At 43.4% G+C, this 16,715-nt stretch overlaps 3 protein-coding genes across 3 annotated transcripts in view; 1 reads left to right on the forward strand and 2 right to left on the reverse strand.

Annotated features, from left to right (window-relative positions):
- Positions 1–16,715, forward strand: part of LOC306841066 (butyrophilin subfamily 3 member A2-like) — a 74,497-nt gene that overhangs the window by 39,146 nt on the left and 18,636 nt on the right. The gene's annotated exons all lie outside the window — the stretch shown is intronic.
- LOC306841075 (type-2 ice-structuring protein-like) lies at positions 196–3,137 on the reverse strand. Its single transcript, XM_079370725.1, has 7 exons — positions 3,011–3,137; positions 2,854–2,938; positions 2,340–2,375; positions 1,967–2,139; positions 1,562–1,696; positions 926–1,034; positions 196–823 (listed from the first exon to the last, which is right to left on the reverse strand). Exons 2-7 carry the CDS (start codon positions 2,915–2,917, stop codon positions 753–755), a joined length of 588 nt encoding a protein of 195 aa, XP_079226851.1. The 5' UTR covers positions 2,918–2,938; positions 3,011–3,137; the 3' UTR covers positions 196–752.
- The window catches only part of LOC306841077 (type-2 ice-structuring protein-like), a 17,615-nt gene continuing 12,140 nt past the window's right edge, over positions 11,241–16,715 (reverse strand). Inside the window, exon 7 of the mRNA XM_079370728.1 lies at positions 11,241–11,723. Coding sequence (XP_079226854.1) covers positions 11,653–11,723 — 71 coding nt within the window. The 3' untranslated portion in view covers positions 11,241–11,652. The remainder of the gene's footprint in view (positions 11,724–16,715) is intronic.

A 16,715-nucleotide genomic window follows, 5' to 3' on the forward strand; every position in this document is an offset into this window, starting at 1 on the left:
TGATTGATTGATTGATTAACAAAGATTCCTCAAGTTATTTTTAAGTATGGAATAACAATTTTTATTACCATTTGAAAACCTCAGTGTTATTCTAAATGTGGCTCTTGAGTGTCCCAGACTTTTGTCCACACAGTCATATTTCTTCTAAAGCAATTTTTGATCAGGCATAAAAAGGGTTCTCTCTGTTCTAAGGACCCCAGGGTCATTTCCTGTTTTTTGAAAAGGAGGGAAAGTTGCTCAAACTCAGGTAAGCTTTCTCATTTTTTAAGAACTCTGAAATAATTCTGCAATCAGGTGTGTTTCAACCGTTACAGGTCGACTCTGTTCCACTTCACATCTTTAAAAGTGTTCTTCTTTAGACATCTTTATTTTGGTTAGCATTGAGAGAACTTTGAAAAATAAAAATGGCTACTCCTTCTTTGAAAGCTAAAAGCAGCACATGTTGGGATGATGATTTCACAGATGACACAGATTTATTTTTTTAATGCTTGAAGCGTTTTTATTTTGCTTAAGGAAGAAAAGATGAATTTTAAAAAGAATGAAGTTGTGCTTAAAGCGTCCTTTCCATAACACATTCAGTCTGATCTTATTACGGGCACGAGGCCTCAGAGACCATCCAGCTCCTGCGTTCGTTACGTGTCGTTATCTTTCCTTAGCGTTACAACGATAGAGGAGAAACAGAGAGAGGATAAAGAGATTCAGAGCGTTCCAGGTTCTTCATGCCTTTCGAGTCGGACCAGGACCAGAAATGTCTATCTCCTGTTTCTGACGCAGACGGAGGGACGAAACAGCCAACACTGGCCATCATCCCAGCATTTGTGGCCTGTGAATAACAGAAACATAGACCATGAGAACATAGAAAAGCATTACAAAGACTAAAACATGCATGAACTCAAGCTCTCTGAGAATGTGATTTATGACTTACAGGTAAAGTTCATCTGCAGACAGTCCTGATTGCCAGCACTGTTTGGTTCCCCAGAGCACCACCGTTTGTAGTTGAAGCGGGTACCATCACTCCAGCGCCAATGTCCCTCCTAGAAAAGACAACACATTAGAAAAACATTGAAGCATGAACGCCGTCAACTGAATTAATCACTGTAGATACCAGAAAGATCCCAGGACGTTTTGTTCAATGGACCAGACATAAAGGTCAGATATTATCCACAATCATCCCTACATGTTCCTCTAACTCTAACATGTGTATCTAGTCTGTCTACAAACCACCCCAATGATGAGAAAAGTCCATCCTCTTCGTCTTCTGCCTGCTCCACTTTTCAGAAAATGTGTGCTCAAACAGGCCGTTTGGAGATGTGCCCTTCATGACATCACAAAGGGCAGTAGCCCCTCCCCCAGGTGGGTGACCCTCCCACAGCTAGGTGTTTGTTCTGCCCTCTGAGTCTGCCTTCTCACCGTAAACAATAGGACATGAAGCCAGAAAGCAGCGAGTACACCCGAGCCCTTCCAGAGAGGGGGCGTGGTCAGACACAGCTCATTTACATATTTAAAGCTACAGAAACAGACATGATCAAATACAGGATATCTGTGTTGGTTAATTACTTACACAACGCGCATCAGTGCCTCCGATCCAAGTCACTGGCTCCCCATTGGCTCGCCGTTTAATCAGCGCTCTGATCTTACGATACTGGTGAGCCGAATGCACGGATGCCAGGTGTCCACCGAGGCGACGACAGTTTTGCTAAAATAAAGATAAATGGAAAAGTGTTGGTTCTGGTTCTGGACTTCCTGTATGACCAAATGTACAGGGACAGTCTCAAAGTCACTTTGTATGCTGCACGCCTCGTTATTTACTGATATCACAGTATAGTTTGTGAAACTTGCCTTTGGAGAGATCATCACATGTACATAATAAAAATATCAATAGTAAAAAGATTCATAGGAGGATTCTGAAGTTCCACAGAAGTTAATTCAAGCAGAGTTAACTGTGTTCTGCACGTTCATCTCGTACCTCGGCCTGCTGCCAAGTCATAGGCCGTGAAACGTAGAGGAAGTAGCGACAACCGATCTTAGTCCAAGGGGAGCGGCAGGGGGGGCGAGGACGAGGGCGGTAGCAGGGACGTGGGCGGGGGCGGTAGCAGGGGCGGGGGCGGCACCCCCTCCTCTTCTGAACGTCGAGCTCTCCTGGAGGACACACACAGATGAGTTAATGACACCAAACACGTCATGATACAGAGCTTCATAGAAACATGTCAGACCGAGGGCTGAGCCTGGTTGCTTCATACTTAATACATATAACCATGAAACACAGGGCCTGTTGTCAGGTAACACTATAGAAGAGGAATTAAATGTCTTCTCATGAATCATGTGGAGGTCATGCTCACCTGCTGGTGCGGCCTCAGGTTCCGGCTCTGCAGCAGCTGGAAAGTTTGACACTTCAGTTATCGGCCTGAATAGTTCCTGACATCATCACGTGAATATGACCACGACATGTTACACGTGCAGGGCCGTGTCCAGAGGGGCGGGGGGTGACATGGGCCCCCCCTTGAAGGCTGATTGGCCACCCCAAAATCCCAATCTCTGATTGGCTGTTTTCTTAATCAGAGACTTACATTCAAATCAACTATTCTGTTTGTTCTCTCATGTCAGCAGGAAGTTCTCTTTACGAGTTAAAGTCCTCACTTTGTTTTGTCAATGAATTCTGTTAAGAATAAATACTTTAATCTTTACATAATAAAATAAAGTAAATACTCGTGCACACTGTGTAACTTGTGTAGAAAGGGTGAAAAATGAAATGGTGTTCCTGAGCCCTCGAAACTACATGCCCCCCCTCCATAAGTCCGAGTCCCAGGGGGGCCAAAGTCTGGACGCGGCCCTGCCTCCATGTTTCATCCTCACCTTCAGCGCTGCTCAGAGCCATCATGGCACAGAGGAGAGCAGAGACAGCCAGGAGCTTCAACATGGTGACGTGGATGAGATGATGCTGAAGAGGAATCAACAGACGTGTCAGTAATGAAGAGTCTTTAAGACCGTTGAAAAGGTGCAGCAGATTTACCTTCTCGTCTTCCGTCTCAGCGTGGCTTCAAGCTGTCCGAGTGTGGATACTTCACAGGAGCAGCAGCAGCTCTTAAATACCACTTCTTATCTCAGCATCTCCAAAAACAAGGAAGTGAACCCAGGCTTACAACACTGACCTGTCAGACAAACGTCTCCTGACAACCATGAGACTTTATTTCCTCCAGTTTTATAAGTTAATACAAATCTTTGTGTGGGGTATGACAATAAGGAAAGGAACCACAGATTGACTCTGGACCTGGGGTACAGGCGTACTGTACGTATGGTCGGACTCTGAAGGGACCTACTGGCCTGGGGCCCCAAGCAGTCACCTGCGTTGCCTGTTGACAAGCAGCTCATGTGGCGTTTGAGCAGTAACAGCTTCGTCTTCATTGTTTGGTTCAATAGCCTCGTTTTCACACAGCAGTCCAGTACGGATCAGTACAGTTTGGTACGGTTTGGTACGATTAAGCCTGATCCCGTTTGTGTTTCCGAAGCCACCCGTGCCCTATTTGGTAGGCGGCGTGTAAGCCGGATGACGATAGTCGCTATGTAAATAGCGTCATATGATAGCAGCTAACTGCTAAACGCTAACTAATAAATTCAACAAAGGAGAAAAACGCAACATAAACAAAACCAACGCTGGACACATCCAGCAGTTCATCTCCTCTGTCACTGTCATGTGACTCTTTATTACAAGAACTCAATCCAGCTTTGTTTCAGAGAAGGCTGTGTGCGGTGAGTACAAATACACACGTAAACAATCAGCTGTGTTACAGTCAATGGTTTAAACACGGCAGAGTTTTGTTTGCCGACGTAAAACGGGAAGTGACGATTTTTTCAACCAATCAGCGGACTGCAGTTTTTAGCTCCACCTTTTCGGGTCGGCTCCACATTCTTGGCACCCCAACAGAAGGGTCCCAAAAAGTGGGACCGTATGGATCGGTTATTTAGGAATCTTTCCCGGGATTAGTCTATGGAGACACCACAAAATGTGCACTGTACCGAGACAAACAAAGTCTTTTCCACCATGTTTTGCAGTTTAGAGTCTCTGTGAATCAGGTGAACTGTGAAGCATCTGGACTGAAAGTCTGGATTAAAAACTGGACTACCGTCCTTTGACCTTTGATGGATTTCAGAATCGAGGTGAAGCAGGGTAATGCTTTCTCTTGAGGATAAATGTTTGTCTTCACCATGTTGTGGAGTAAAATAAAACGACATCTCTGATGAAACAACTCTCCAACTTCTCCGTTGGACTTGTTATCAGATGTTTGTACTTCTCCAAACACGTGTTGGCTCAGGACGTTGGTAAATGACAGAAATCTAAAAGTCACATTTGAATGATAATGATCTAACAGCAATGTATAGATGTCACAACTCTGCTGTGAGGCTGTGAGGCAAATCCTACCTCCATGGTGAAATACTCACAAGTGCCCTTGTCTGTCGATTGTCTGTCGTTCATTATTTGTTGTCCCAAATGTCTTTAGTTGAGTTATTTGTTTTATAGTATTTTTTTTTATTGCTACTTTTCTTAGTGCTCTTTTTATGCACTGCAGGTTTGCACTGGGGGTTGGGGGGATTGCAATTTCATCTGTGCTGTATGTATGTCAGGGTCTGATCCATGTCCTGGTCTGATCCATGTCAGGGTCTTGTCCATGTCAGGGTCTGATACATATCAGGGTCTGATCCATGTCATGGTCGGTTCCATGTCTGGGTATATCCATGTCAGGGTCTGGTCCATGTCAGGGTTTGATCCATCTCCGGGTTTGATCCATCTCCGGGTCTGATCCTTGTCAGGGTCTGGTCCATGTCAGGTTCTGATCCATGTCAGGGTCTGATCCATGTCAGGGTCTGATCCATGTCAGGGTCTGGTCCATGTCAGGGTCTGATCCATGTCAGTGTCTGGTCCATGTCAGGGTCTGGTCCATGTCAGGTTCTGATCCATGTCAGGGTCTGGTCCATGTCAGGGTCTGGTCCATGTCAGGGTCTGATCCATGTCAGGGTCTGGTCCATGTCAGGTTCTGGTCTGATCCATGTCAGGGTCTGGTCCATGTCAGGGTCTGGTCCATGTCAGGGTCTGATCCATGTCAATGTCTGGTCCATGTCAGGGTCTGGTCCATGTCAGGGTCTGGTCCATGTCAGGTTCTGGTCTGATCCATGTCAGGGTCTGGTCCATGTCAGGGTCTGGTCCATGTCAGGGTCTGATCCATGTCAATGTCTGGTCCATGTCAGGGTCTGGTCCATGTCAGGTTCTGATCCATGTCAGGGTCTGGTCTTTGTCAGGGTCTGATCCTTGTCAGGGTCTGATCCATGTCAGCTGCAGTGGTATCATTAGAAGATACAGAACCATTGAATCACTATAAACAGCTCCAGCAGCATGTGTAGTATGTAGTATGTGTAGTTGTTTGACCTCTTCAGGCCTTTCAATGCCTCTGCACAGAGTTAGTGAATGTAGTTTGTGCCAGATAATCCTCCTCTGCTTCTTCAAGGTGTGAACAGTTAAGTGTTTTAGACAGAGGCCTCAGGCTGGAGACTTAGAAACAAGGTTAGTGTTTAAACAGATGAAAAGATGAGGGAGGGAACTTCTGTCCAGTGCATCTTCACTCAGCAGAAAGAGGAAGAGACCAGACTCCAAAAGAGTCCATGACAGAAGCACAGTGCCACACTGCCTCCTGCTGGCAAAACTGAGATTTGTAGTTCGATTTCAATTGAAACTTTGTGTCCATCAAAGACAGAATTAACTGGCCCGTATGGCTCATATTCCAGGGTGCTTTAGAACTCCTAATATAAGACATACACAAAATATTCAGATGTGACAACAGTTCTGGAGAGCAGGGGCCAAGGGAGATGGCTCTCTCCAATGTTTTGAATCTGGACTGCAGTACCCATGTTAGACACCAGGTGTCACTGTTACATGATACTTCTTTTATTAACAAAGATTCCTCAAGTGAAGTTTAAAGAGCATATTGCAGGTTAAAGACAAAACTTAACTAATCATAGGAAAATACGTTAACAATACTGTTTTTAAAGAAAGTCAGAAATTAATAACCCTGTGCGTGAGAGAGAGAGAGAGAGAGAGAGAGAGAGAGAGAGAGAGAGAGAGAGAGAGAGAGAGAGAGAGAGAGACAGACATAGAACCCGATTACACAGCCTGTGCAAATGCAGCACTATGTCTTTATTGTTTATTCCTGATGCAGCCCAGTGCTCACGTTGTTATAGAAAATACAGTGTATGGTGCAGAATGCTCATGATGTGAGTTCACAGCGCACGTCCACTGAACGTTATCCACACAAACATGCACAACAGCACACACACTCCACAGTTTAATGCGTGCTTTTCACATATATTAGGCTACTACAAAAAGTTTAACATTTTAATGGGATAGAGGACCGACAGACGTAAAGCTTGTGTTTCGGTTTGTTTCCAAACTGCGCGTTCCGTCTTTCCCCACTGCGCACACACACACACAGACACACACACACACACACACACACACACGCACACGCACACGCACACACGCACACACACACAGGCACACGCTCTCTTGCAACAGAGTTGGATTTATAATAAATCGTATGACTACATATATTAATACAGACTGTCCGGTGTCTATTACGCGCAAACTAGAGAATATAACAGAGGATTCCAGCAGATCAAATCGTTAAATGCTTGTCTGCTGATAGAATATTAGGCCTTTTTCTGCTTATAATCAAAGTGTTTTAATCCAATTGTTTGAGATTTTAGTTCAGAGGTTAAAGGTATTCTGTAAAGAGGGCTTGCAGAAGTGAGTGCACATTCCAACATGTGTTTTGATGTTGCCCTTTAAACTGAATCACTCACCACCATTCAAACATAGGTTTAGTTTAAGGCCCTGAATAGTTAATAGTGACTCACCCACATTGATAGGTTCAGTGGGCCTTGATAGTTAATCACTCAAATGGTTTGTTGCTTAAAAGGAAATGATGACTAGACTAGATGTCTTCTTGTGATAAGAAACAGGCCAGGTAGGATGTGTCTTCCCCTAAAGAAGGACAAAGGATTCGGGAGTATGATGCACCAATGAGAGAAGAGGAACGGGACACGTAGTGTTGAACCCAGAGACTCTGTAGATAGATAAATAGATAGATAGATACTTTATTGATCCCGAGGGAAATTCAGGTTCTGTAACTTCTATTCTTGATTCATCAGGTTCATAAACTCTGTTAACCTGAAAGAGACGCCTCCAGTCATTCCTCTCATCCCATCAAAAGAACGCGCAGAGAGATTTGAGGTAATTATTTAGAGGAGTCAGATTTCTATTTACAACATTTAGGAAAAGGATTAAATAGGAACTTTTATCCTTCACTTGGTGACCCCGACGATGGGGGATGAGGTTTGACGGAGGACGTAAGTATTGATTAATTTATGAAAATGTTTTGAAATATGTTTCATTCAAATGTATCAATTTCTTAAGGTAGTAGAACGACTGCATTGAAGTCTATCGTACAACGTCCAGACCTATCCAGACATCGAGAGGCCTCACAAAAACCAAAGGTGAACACAAACCTTTTCCATAAAATTGTGCACATTGGAAAATCTAAACTATCGTTGTCTGGTTTGGGTATAGACAGTGTTAATGTCTAAATTTAGAAAATTGAATCAAGAATACAAGTAAGCGATCGAACAGAAGGCCGTACAAAAAGAAGTCAGGGGCGAGAGACTGGCTGTGAAACCAGGGGCGAGAGACTGGTTAGAAAGCCAGGGGCGAGAGACTGGCTGGGATAAATGTTGGGCTGGGTCTTTTCTTTTGACGCTGGATGACAATGTAAAGAAGGCAACAGGTTGATCGCTGGTCATTTCAGTTGACAGAGAACTGTGTGTGGGATCATTGGGGAGGTGGTGAACCAGCAGAAGTGTATTAAAACTGTTTGTGAGTCTGGGATAGAACCCCCAGTGACTGGCCGCAGTTGTCATTAGGACTGCTGTAGAAGCTTGCCAGTTAGGACTCCAAATAGGGCATTGCGTCTATACACTTTCTGCTGTTCACGTGTATATAGTGTTTTCTGTTGTGTGTTAATTTGAACTTAAGTTCTGCTCCTTAAGTACAAATATTTAGAAATATATATATATTTTTGTCTCCTTTCTCTTTTCTCTCACTGGTTCAGAGAGTGGAAAGGGGAAAGGTAGGGTTTTTTTTCTTCTACCCTGTTACCGGTATTTTGAGCAACACCTCTAGCTCTACCTGGTAAACCTGTGAGTAGATGTGTGTGTGTGCTGTTGACTTCTGTTGATGTGTGTTTGTGTGCTGTGTGGTAAATCATGTGTATGAAGGCCTGTGTAATTATTTTGTTTGAGTGTGATTGATAAATAGAATTTTAGTGTTATTAAATAGGCAATAATAATGGAACATTTCCTGAAGGAGAGACAATCTTTTAAAATTCTTCTGAAAGATTTAAAATAGATGAACTATACATTTGCATAGTTAAGAGGAGGAGTTCCTTTTTAACTGCTAGAAGATTCATTTTGGGTTTTGGCTGTTGATTGGAAGAGTGGGGCTCTGGTCTGTGTGCTTGTTGACTCTGTGCACTGGGTTGATCTGCACCTTTAAAGGAGAGATTAGATAGGGTGTTTAACAGGAGATAAGACGGCCCCACCCTTTCTTAGGCCATTCAGTATTACCCCACAGTCCTCACTGTTGTTACTTTGTTTTTATGTAGTTAAATGTGTTCATGTTTTATCGTGTTTTCTTGTTGTTATATAGACATATTATACAGCTAAATTTAAGCATTGATTAATTCAAGGAGCGTAGGAAATGAGGTAGCTGTCGTAGATCACTAGTACTTATTTGCATGCATTGATTATGCAAACAACTCTTCTTGAGGAGCTGCACCTCTTCAAGATGCAGCTTAAAGAGGCAGAGGCTACTTGATGATGCAACCAAATACGCTCCGGTGTTTCATCTAGAGCAACCATATGTACAGCAGCCATATCACTGTTATGGGAGGAGTACAGGGTACAATTTCAATCTGTACAGGCGTGGTTACAGGGGATATGGTGGACTTGGCTGGGTTGGGTTTGCTCCAGGTTCACAGAATCAAGGATGTTTTTATTGTGGGACACTCGACCACTGGGCCAGACACCGCCCAGGACAGTGGGCTGCTCCGGCCCTCCCTCACAGGGCCCTCTGAAGCAGCATGGTTCTTATCAGTACCGGCCTCCTAATGGACCAGGAGCCACCCAGGTGTGACAGCAGCCTGGTTAAATGTCAAGGGTCATCCAGAGTGCTTTAAGGGAGAGGGTTTGGCAGAGCCCCTCCTCACAATGACTGTTGAATTCATGCAGCTCTATGGTTGACACAGGACTGTTACTCCACTCTCACTGGTGATGTTTCACAACCTTCAATCTTCATCGCAATGTGTTCCAGTAGTGGAGTTCACGGGTACACCAACGACCATTTCCAGAGACACTTGAAAAAAGGGGACATTCTTGCTTTTTACAACTTTTTGGAAACCTTGGTTGCAGTCCATCCAGCCTTTAGTCCCTCCAAAAGACCTGTACCACGTTACTTTAAATTACATTCGTACTCCCAACTTTGTGTATCATGATCCTTTTGAAGCATGTTGTTAACTCTCACTGGTGTATTACCTCTCTCTGTATTCTTATGGGCCTAGAGCGTGTTGTAGCTGCTGTTCATTTGATCTCTAACAGACAGAATGGTTTTAATTCTTGGATTATTTTACTCCATTCTTCTTAGATGTTTCTGAAAAAGGGGGTGTTGTGAATGCGGCCCTTTTTCAGAAAAAAGAGGGATATAGACAGGTATTGATGCATAATAATATATGCAGTGGCTGTTGTAAAAGCTCTTGTAAAGACAACACATAGTGTGACTTCCCTCATCTTATCTAAAGCATTCATCGTGACAAATCTCAGACAAACAAAGTTGTAAATAGTTTTGTTCCATCCACACATTATTTACACTGCAGAAACATCAACATAGCTGACTAAATGAACCTTAACTTCTTATATCTGTGAAGAACAAGTCCAGAAATATGTAAAACTAAAGGCTAATTTGTCAAATGTGTATATTGCTCATTTAGAGGTGAGAATGTTTTTTACAGATGTCTGTTGTTTTAGACATCCAGAGAAACTGTACCACTTATCTCTGAGTAAACTGAAGAAGTAGAAGATTCCCTTCATCACAAAAAGTAAAAGTACTAGATATAGCATTGAAAGCAGCAAAAGGTGACATAGATAGACACTTTAATGATCCTGAAGGAAGAATTTTAAGGTAATAGTGAAAGAAGGTGACAGAAAGTAAAAGTGGTTCAGATGAACCTGTTGGTAGATGTGAGGAAGCAAATGTGAGGATGCAGTTAGAAGGAGGTTTGGAGATTTAATGTCTATTTTGTTTTTGTTTTTGTTAATGGGGTACAAAAGAATATGTTTTCAGGAGACATCTCTGTAAACGTTTTCCTTCAATGAATAACAAAACATTTGAGTGCATGTTTAGACTGACTTTGAGTATTTTAGTAAAATATTAATAAATAATATTTGTAAGAATACTTTAGTTCTTTTTATACCTCTGACTGAGGGTCATTTGAGATTGAAATGGCCTGTGGAGACGGTGTGAAAGACTGATGGTAGCATACTAAGATCTGCTGGTCTGATCACTTCTCTCAAGATATATTTATATATATATATATATATATATATATATATATATTTTATATACATATATATATATATATATATATATATATATATATATATATTTTTTTTTTTTTGGTGTTTTTTTAACTTTAAGCCACACGTAACTTTACGTTGTTTTTGGTAAGTACTTTCACTCATTATTCCTGTAATATGTTCATGTTCAGCGATAGTGGGTCTAAGGGGGACGCCCCTGGATCTCACCAGACTGGAATATGGATTTTATTATGGGGCTCTAATTGTACTCGTAGCATCTCTTTCTATATGTACAAAATAATAATAATAATAATAAATTAATCTACATTTTTTGTTTAATGATTATTATTGACATGTTTAAGAATGGATCAGGACAGTTTTGTTTTGTATTTTTTTCTCTTTTTGTTCTTCTCTTCTAAGGACCCCAGCGTCATTTCCTGTTTTTTTAAAAGGAAGGAAAGTTGCTCAAGCTCAGGTAAGCTTTCTCATTTTTTCAAGAACTCTGAAATAATTCTGCAATCAGGTGTGTTTCAACCATTAAAAGTCGACTCTGTTCCACTTTACGTCTTTAAAAGTGTTCTACTTTAGACATCTTTATTTTGGTTAGCATTGAGAGAACTTTGAAAAATAAAAATGGCTACTCCTTCTTTGAAAGCTAAAAGCAGCACATGTTGGGATGATGATTTCACAGATGACACAGATTTATTTTTTTAATGCTTGAAGCGTTTTTATTTTGCTTAAGGAAGAAAAGATGAATTCTAAAAAGAATGAAGTTGTGCTTAAAGCGTCCTTTCCATAACACATTCAGTCTGATCTTATTACGGGCACGAGGCCTCAGAGACCATCCAGCTCCTGCGTTCGTTACGTGTCGTTATCTTTCCTTAGCGTTACAGCGATAGAGGAGAAACAGAGAGAGAATAAAGAGATTAAGAGCGTTCCAGGTTCTTCATGCCTTTCGAGTCGGACCAGGACCAGAAATGTCTATCTCCTGTTTCTGACGCAGACGGAGGGACGACTCAGCCAGCACTGGCCATCATCCCAGCATTTGCGACCTGTGAATAACAGAAACATAGAACATGAGAACATAGATAAGCATTACAAAGACTAAAACATGCATGAACTCAAGATCTCTGAGAATGTGATTTATGACTTACAGCTAAAATCGTGGGTGGTGGCAGGGGTGGTGGCAGGGGTGGTGGCAGGGGTGGTGGCAGGGGTGGTGGCGGTAGCAGGGGTGGTAGCAGGGGCGGGGGCGGTAGCAGGGGCGGTAGCAGGGGCGGGGGCGGTAGCAGGGACGTGGGCGACACCCCCACCTCTTCTGAACATCGAGCTCTCCTGGAGGACACACAGATGAGTTAACGACACCAAACACGTCATGATACAGAGCTTCTTAGAAACATGTCAGACCGACGGCTGAGCCTGGTTGCTTCATGACATACTTCATACATATAACCATGAAACACAGGGCCTGTTGTCAGGTAACACTACAGAAGAGGAATTAAATGTCTTCTCATGAATCATGTGGAGGTCATGCTCACCTGCTGGTGCGGCCTCAGGTTCCGGCTCTGCAGCAGCTGGAAAGTTTGACACTTCAGTTATCGGCCTGAATAGTTCCTGATATCATCACGTGAATGTGACCACGACATGTTACACGTGCAGGGCCGTGTCCAGAGGGGGGGTTGGCATGGGCCCCCCCTTGAAGGCTGATTGGCCACCCCAAAATCCAAATCTCTGATTGGCTGTTTTCTTAATCAGAGACTTACATTCAAATCAACTGTTCTGTTTGTTGTCTCATGTCAGCAGGAAGTTCTCTTTACGAGTTAACGTCCTCACTTTGTTTTGTCAATGAATTCTGTTAAGAATAAATACTTTAATCTTTACATAATAAAATAAAGTAAATACTCGTGCACACTGTGTTACTTGTGTAGAAATGGTGAAAAATGAAATAGCATTCCTGAGCCCCCGAAACTACATGCCCCCCTTCCATAAGTCCGAGTCCCAGGGGGGCCAAAGTCTGGACGCGGCCCTGCCTCCATGTTTCATCCTCACCTTCAGCGCTGCTCAGAGCCATCATGGCACAGAGGAGAGCAGAGACAGCCAGGAGCTTCAACATGGTGACGTGGATGAGATGATGCTGAAGAGGAATCAACAGACGTGTCAGTGATGAAGAGTCTTTAAGACCGTTGAAAAGGTGCAGCAGATTTACCTTCTCGTCTTCCGTCTCAGCGTGGCTTCAAGCTGTCCGAGTGTGGATACTTCACAGGAGCAGCAGCAGCTCTTAAATACCACTTCTTATCTCAGCATCTCCAAAAACAAGGAAGTGAACCCAGGCTTACAACACTGACCTGGCAGACAAACGTCTCCTGACAACCGTGAGACTTTATTTCCTCTAGTTTTAATACAAATCTTTGTGTGGGGTATGACTATAAGGAAAGGAGCCACAGATGGACTCTGGACCTGGGCAGTCCATTGAAGGACTACAGCTTCCATACATGTGGTACACACCAACCACTGGGCCATCATGAGTCCTTTTCTTTCATTCCAATGATGCAGATATTGCAACGCCGTGACCTTGCCTCCAACTTGTTGTTTTCTTGGAGTTTTTTTGGGGCATCTTATAGTGACACGGTTATCAACAGACTACTTGTTTATCTGAACAGTTAGTGTGGGCTTTACATATCACAAGCGTTTTTCTGAAGTTAGTAGTTCCAGTGAGCAGCTCGACCAAACTCCGTCTTCACATGGCGCTGCCCTAACAGGAAGTCCCCCATATTGAGTCCATATTGTGTAGTCTATACGTTGTTCAACAGGGGTACTGTACGTATGGTCGGACTCTGAATGGACCTACTGGCCTGGGGCCCCAAGCAGTAACCTGCGTTGCCTGTTGACAAGCAGCTCATGTGGTGTTTGAGCAGTAACAGCTTTGTCTTCATTGTTTGGTTCAACAGCCTCGTTTCCACACAGCAGTCCAGTACGGATCAGTACAGTTTGGTACGGTTTGGTACGATTAAGCCTGATCCTGTTTGTGTTTCCGTAGCCACCCGTGCCCTATTTGGTAGGCGGCGTGTAAGCCGGATGACGATAGTCGCTATGCAAATATCGTCATGTGACAGCAGCTAACTGCTAACCGCTAACTAATAAATTCAGCAAAGGAGAAAAACACGACACAAACAAAACCAACGCTGGAGACATCCAGCAGTTCATCTCCTCTGTCACTGTCATGTGACTCTTTATTACAAGAACTCAATCCAGCTTTGTTTCAGAGAAGGCTGTGTGCGGCGAGTACAAATACACACGTAAACAATCAGCTGTGTTACAGTCAATGGTTTAAACACGGCAGAGTTTTGTTTGCCGACGTAACACGGGAAGTGACGATTCTTTCTTTTAGCTCCACCTTTTCGGGTCGGCTCCACATTCTTGGCACCCCAACGGAAGGGTCCCAAGAAGTGGGACGGTACGGATCGGTTATTTGGGAATCTTTCCCGGGATTAGTCTATGGAAATGCCACAAAATGTGCGCTGTACTGAGACAAACAAAGTCTTTTCCACCATGTTTTGCAGTTTAGAGTCTCTGTGAATCAGGTGAACTGTGAAGCATCTGGACTGAAAGTCAGGATTAAAAACTGGACGACCGTCCTTTGACCTTTGATGGATTTCAGAATCGAGGTGAAGCAGGGTAATGCTTTCTCTTGAGGATAAACGTTTGTCTTCACCATGATGTGGAGTAAAATAAAACGACATCTCTGATGAAACAACTCTCCAACTTCTCCGTTGGACTTGTTATCAGATGTTTGTACTTCTCCAAACACTTGTTGGCTCAGGACGTTGGTAAATGACAGAAATCTAAAAGTCACATTTGAATGATAATGATCCAACAGCAATTTATAGATGTCACAACTCTGCTGTGAGGCCATGATGAAGAAAGGTATCTAGTTAAAAAAACAAACTTTAAAAAATGACAAGACAACGCTTGAGACATTTGTCACACGTGTCTCCTGAGGGTAAAACACGACGAGAGAAACAAAAGACACTAAAGTGGCGAACAAAGCAACCGGGTCCTCTACACGACGCTATAATGAGAATATGTCTTTATTTCAATGCTTTGTCTTTTTCAACAGAATCACATTATGAACTCAAGAGTGGAATAAGGTATACTGGAATATTCCCCTAAAGAGAATGGACAACTAACATTTTTTAAAACTGTGTTTCTTCAGGGTGACTTCATGGCTGTGAAATATAATCATAGTACTTCCATGTCAGGGTCTGATCCATGTCAGGGTCTGATCCATGTCCTGGTCTGATCCATGTCCTGGTCTGATCCATGTCAGGGTCTGGTCCATGTCAGGGTCTGATCCATGTCAGGGTCTGATCCATGTCAGGGTCTGGTCCATGTCAGGGTCTGATCCATGTCCTGGTCTGATCCATGTCAGGGTCTGGTCCATGTCAGGGTCTGATCCATGTCAGGGTCTGGTCCATGTCAGGGTCTGATACATATCAGGGTCTAATCCATGTCAGGGTCGGTTCCATGTCAGGGTCTGATCCATGTTAGGGTTTGATCCATGTCAGGGTCTGGTCCATGTCAGGGTTTGATCCATGTCCGGGTTTGATCCATGTCCTGGTCTGATCCATGTCAGGGTCTGGTCCATGTCAGGGTCTGATACATATCAGGGTCTAATCCATGTCAGGGTCGGTTCCATGTCAGGGTCTGATCCATGTTAGGGTTTGATCCATGTCAGGGTCTGATCCATGTCTGGTTATATCCATGTCAGGGTCTGGTCCATGTCAGGGTTTGATCCATGTCCGGGTTTGATCCATGTCAGGGTCTGATCCATGTCAGGGTCTGATCCATGTCAGGGTCTGTCCATGTCAGGTTCTGATCCATGTCAAGGTCTGGTCCATGTCAGGGTCTGATCCATGTCAGGGTCTGGCCCATGTCAGGGTCTGATCCATGTCAGGGTCTGATCCTTATCAAGGTCTGATCCATGTCAGGTTCTGATCCATGTCAGATTCTGATCCATGTCAGCTGCAGTGGTATCATTAGAAGATACAGAAACCATTGAATCACTATAAACAGCTCCAGCAGCACGTGTAGTATGAAGATCAATCCCTGATGAAGGCATCATGCTGAGATGTGTCAGTGTAATAAAGTCATCATACTACAGGTGCTGCTGGAGTTGTTTGACCTCTTCAGGCCTTTCACTGCCTCTGCACAGAGTTAGTGAATGTAGTTTGTGCCAGATAATCCTCCTCTGCTTCTTCAAGGTGTGAACAGTTAAGTGTTTTAGACAGAGGCCTCAGGCTGGAGACTTAGAAACAAGGTTAGTGTTTAAACAGATGAAAAGATGAGGGAGGCAACTTCTGTCCAGTGCATCTTCACTCAGCAGAAAGAGGAAGAGACCAGACTCCAAAAGAGTCCATGACAGAAGCACAGTGCCACACTGCCTCCTGCTGGCAAAACTGAGATTTGTAGTTCGATTTCAATTGAAACTTTGTGTCCATCAAAGACAGAATTAACTGGCCCGTATGGCTCATATTCCAGGGTCCTTTAGAACTCCTAATATAAGACATACACAAAATATTCAGATGTGACAACAGTTCTGGAGAGGAGGGGGCCGAGGGAGATGGCTCTCTCCAATGTTTTGAATCTGGACTGCAGTACCCATGTTAGACACCAGGTGTCACTGTTACATGATACTTCTTTTATTAACAAAGATTCCTCAAGTGATGTTTAAAGAGCATATTGCAGGTTAAAGACAAAACGTAACTATTCAGAGGAAAATATGTTAACATACTGTTTTTAATGAAATTTCAGAAATTAATAACCCTGTGCGTGAGAGAGAGGAGAGAGAGAGAGAGAGAGAGAGAGAGAGAGAGAGAAGAGAGAGAGAGAGAGAGAGAGAGAGAGAGAGAGAGAGAGAGAGAGAGAGAGAGAGAGAGAGAGAGAGAGAGAGAGAGAGAGAGAGAGAGAGAGAGAGAGGAGAGAGAGAGAGAGAGAGAGAGAGAGAGAGAGAGGAGAGAGAGAGAGAGAGAGAGAGAGAGAGAGAA

Source organism: Symphodus melops (assembly GCF_947650265.1).
Source record: "Symphodus melops genome assembly, chromosome: 20".
In the NCBI taxonomy this organism is placed as follows: Eukaryota; Metazoa; Chordata; class Actinopteri; order Labriformes; family Labridae; genus Symphodus; species Symphodus melops.

Coding starts and splice junctions, on each gene's coding strand:
- LOC306841075 (XM_079370725.1), bottom strand. CDS start 2,917: ATGTTGAAGCTCCTGGCTGTCTCTGCTCTCCTCTGTGCCATGATGGCT. Junction 2,376..2,853: donor GGCTCTGAGCAGCGCTGAAG/GTGAGGATGAAA, acceptor CAAACTTTCCAG/CTGCTGCAGAGCCGGAACCT. Junction 824..925: donor TCTGCAGATGAACTTTACCT/GTAAGTCATAAA, acceptor TGTTATTCACAG/GCCACAAATGCTGGGATGAT.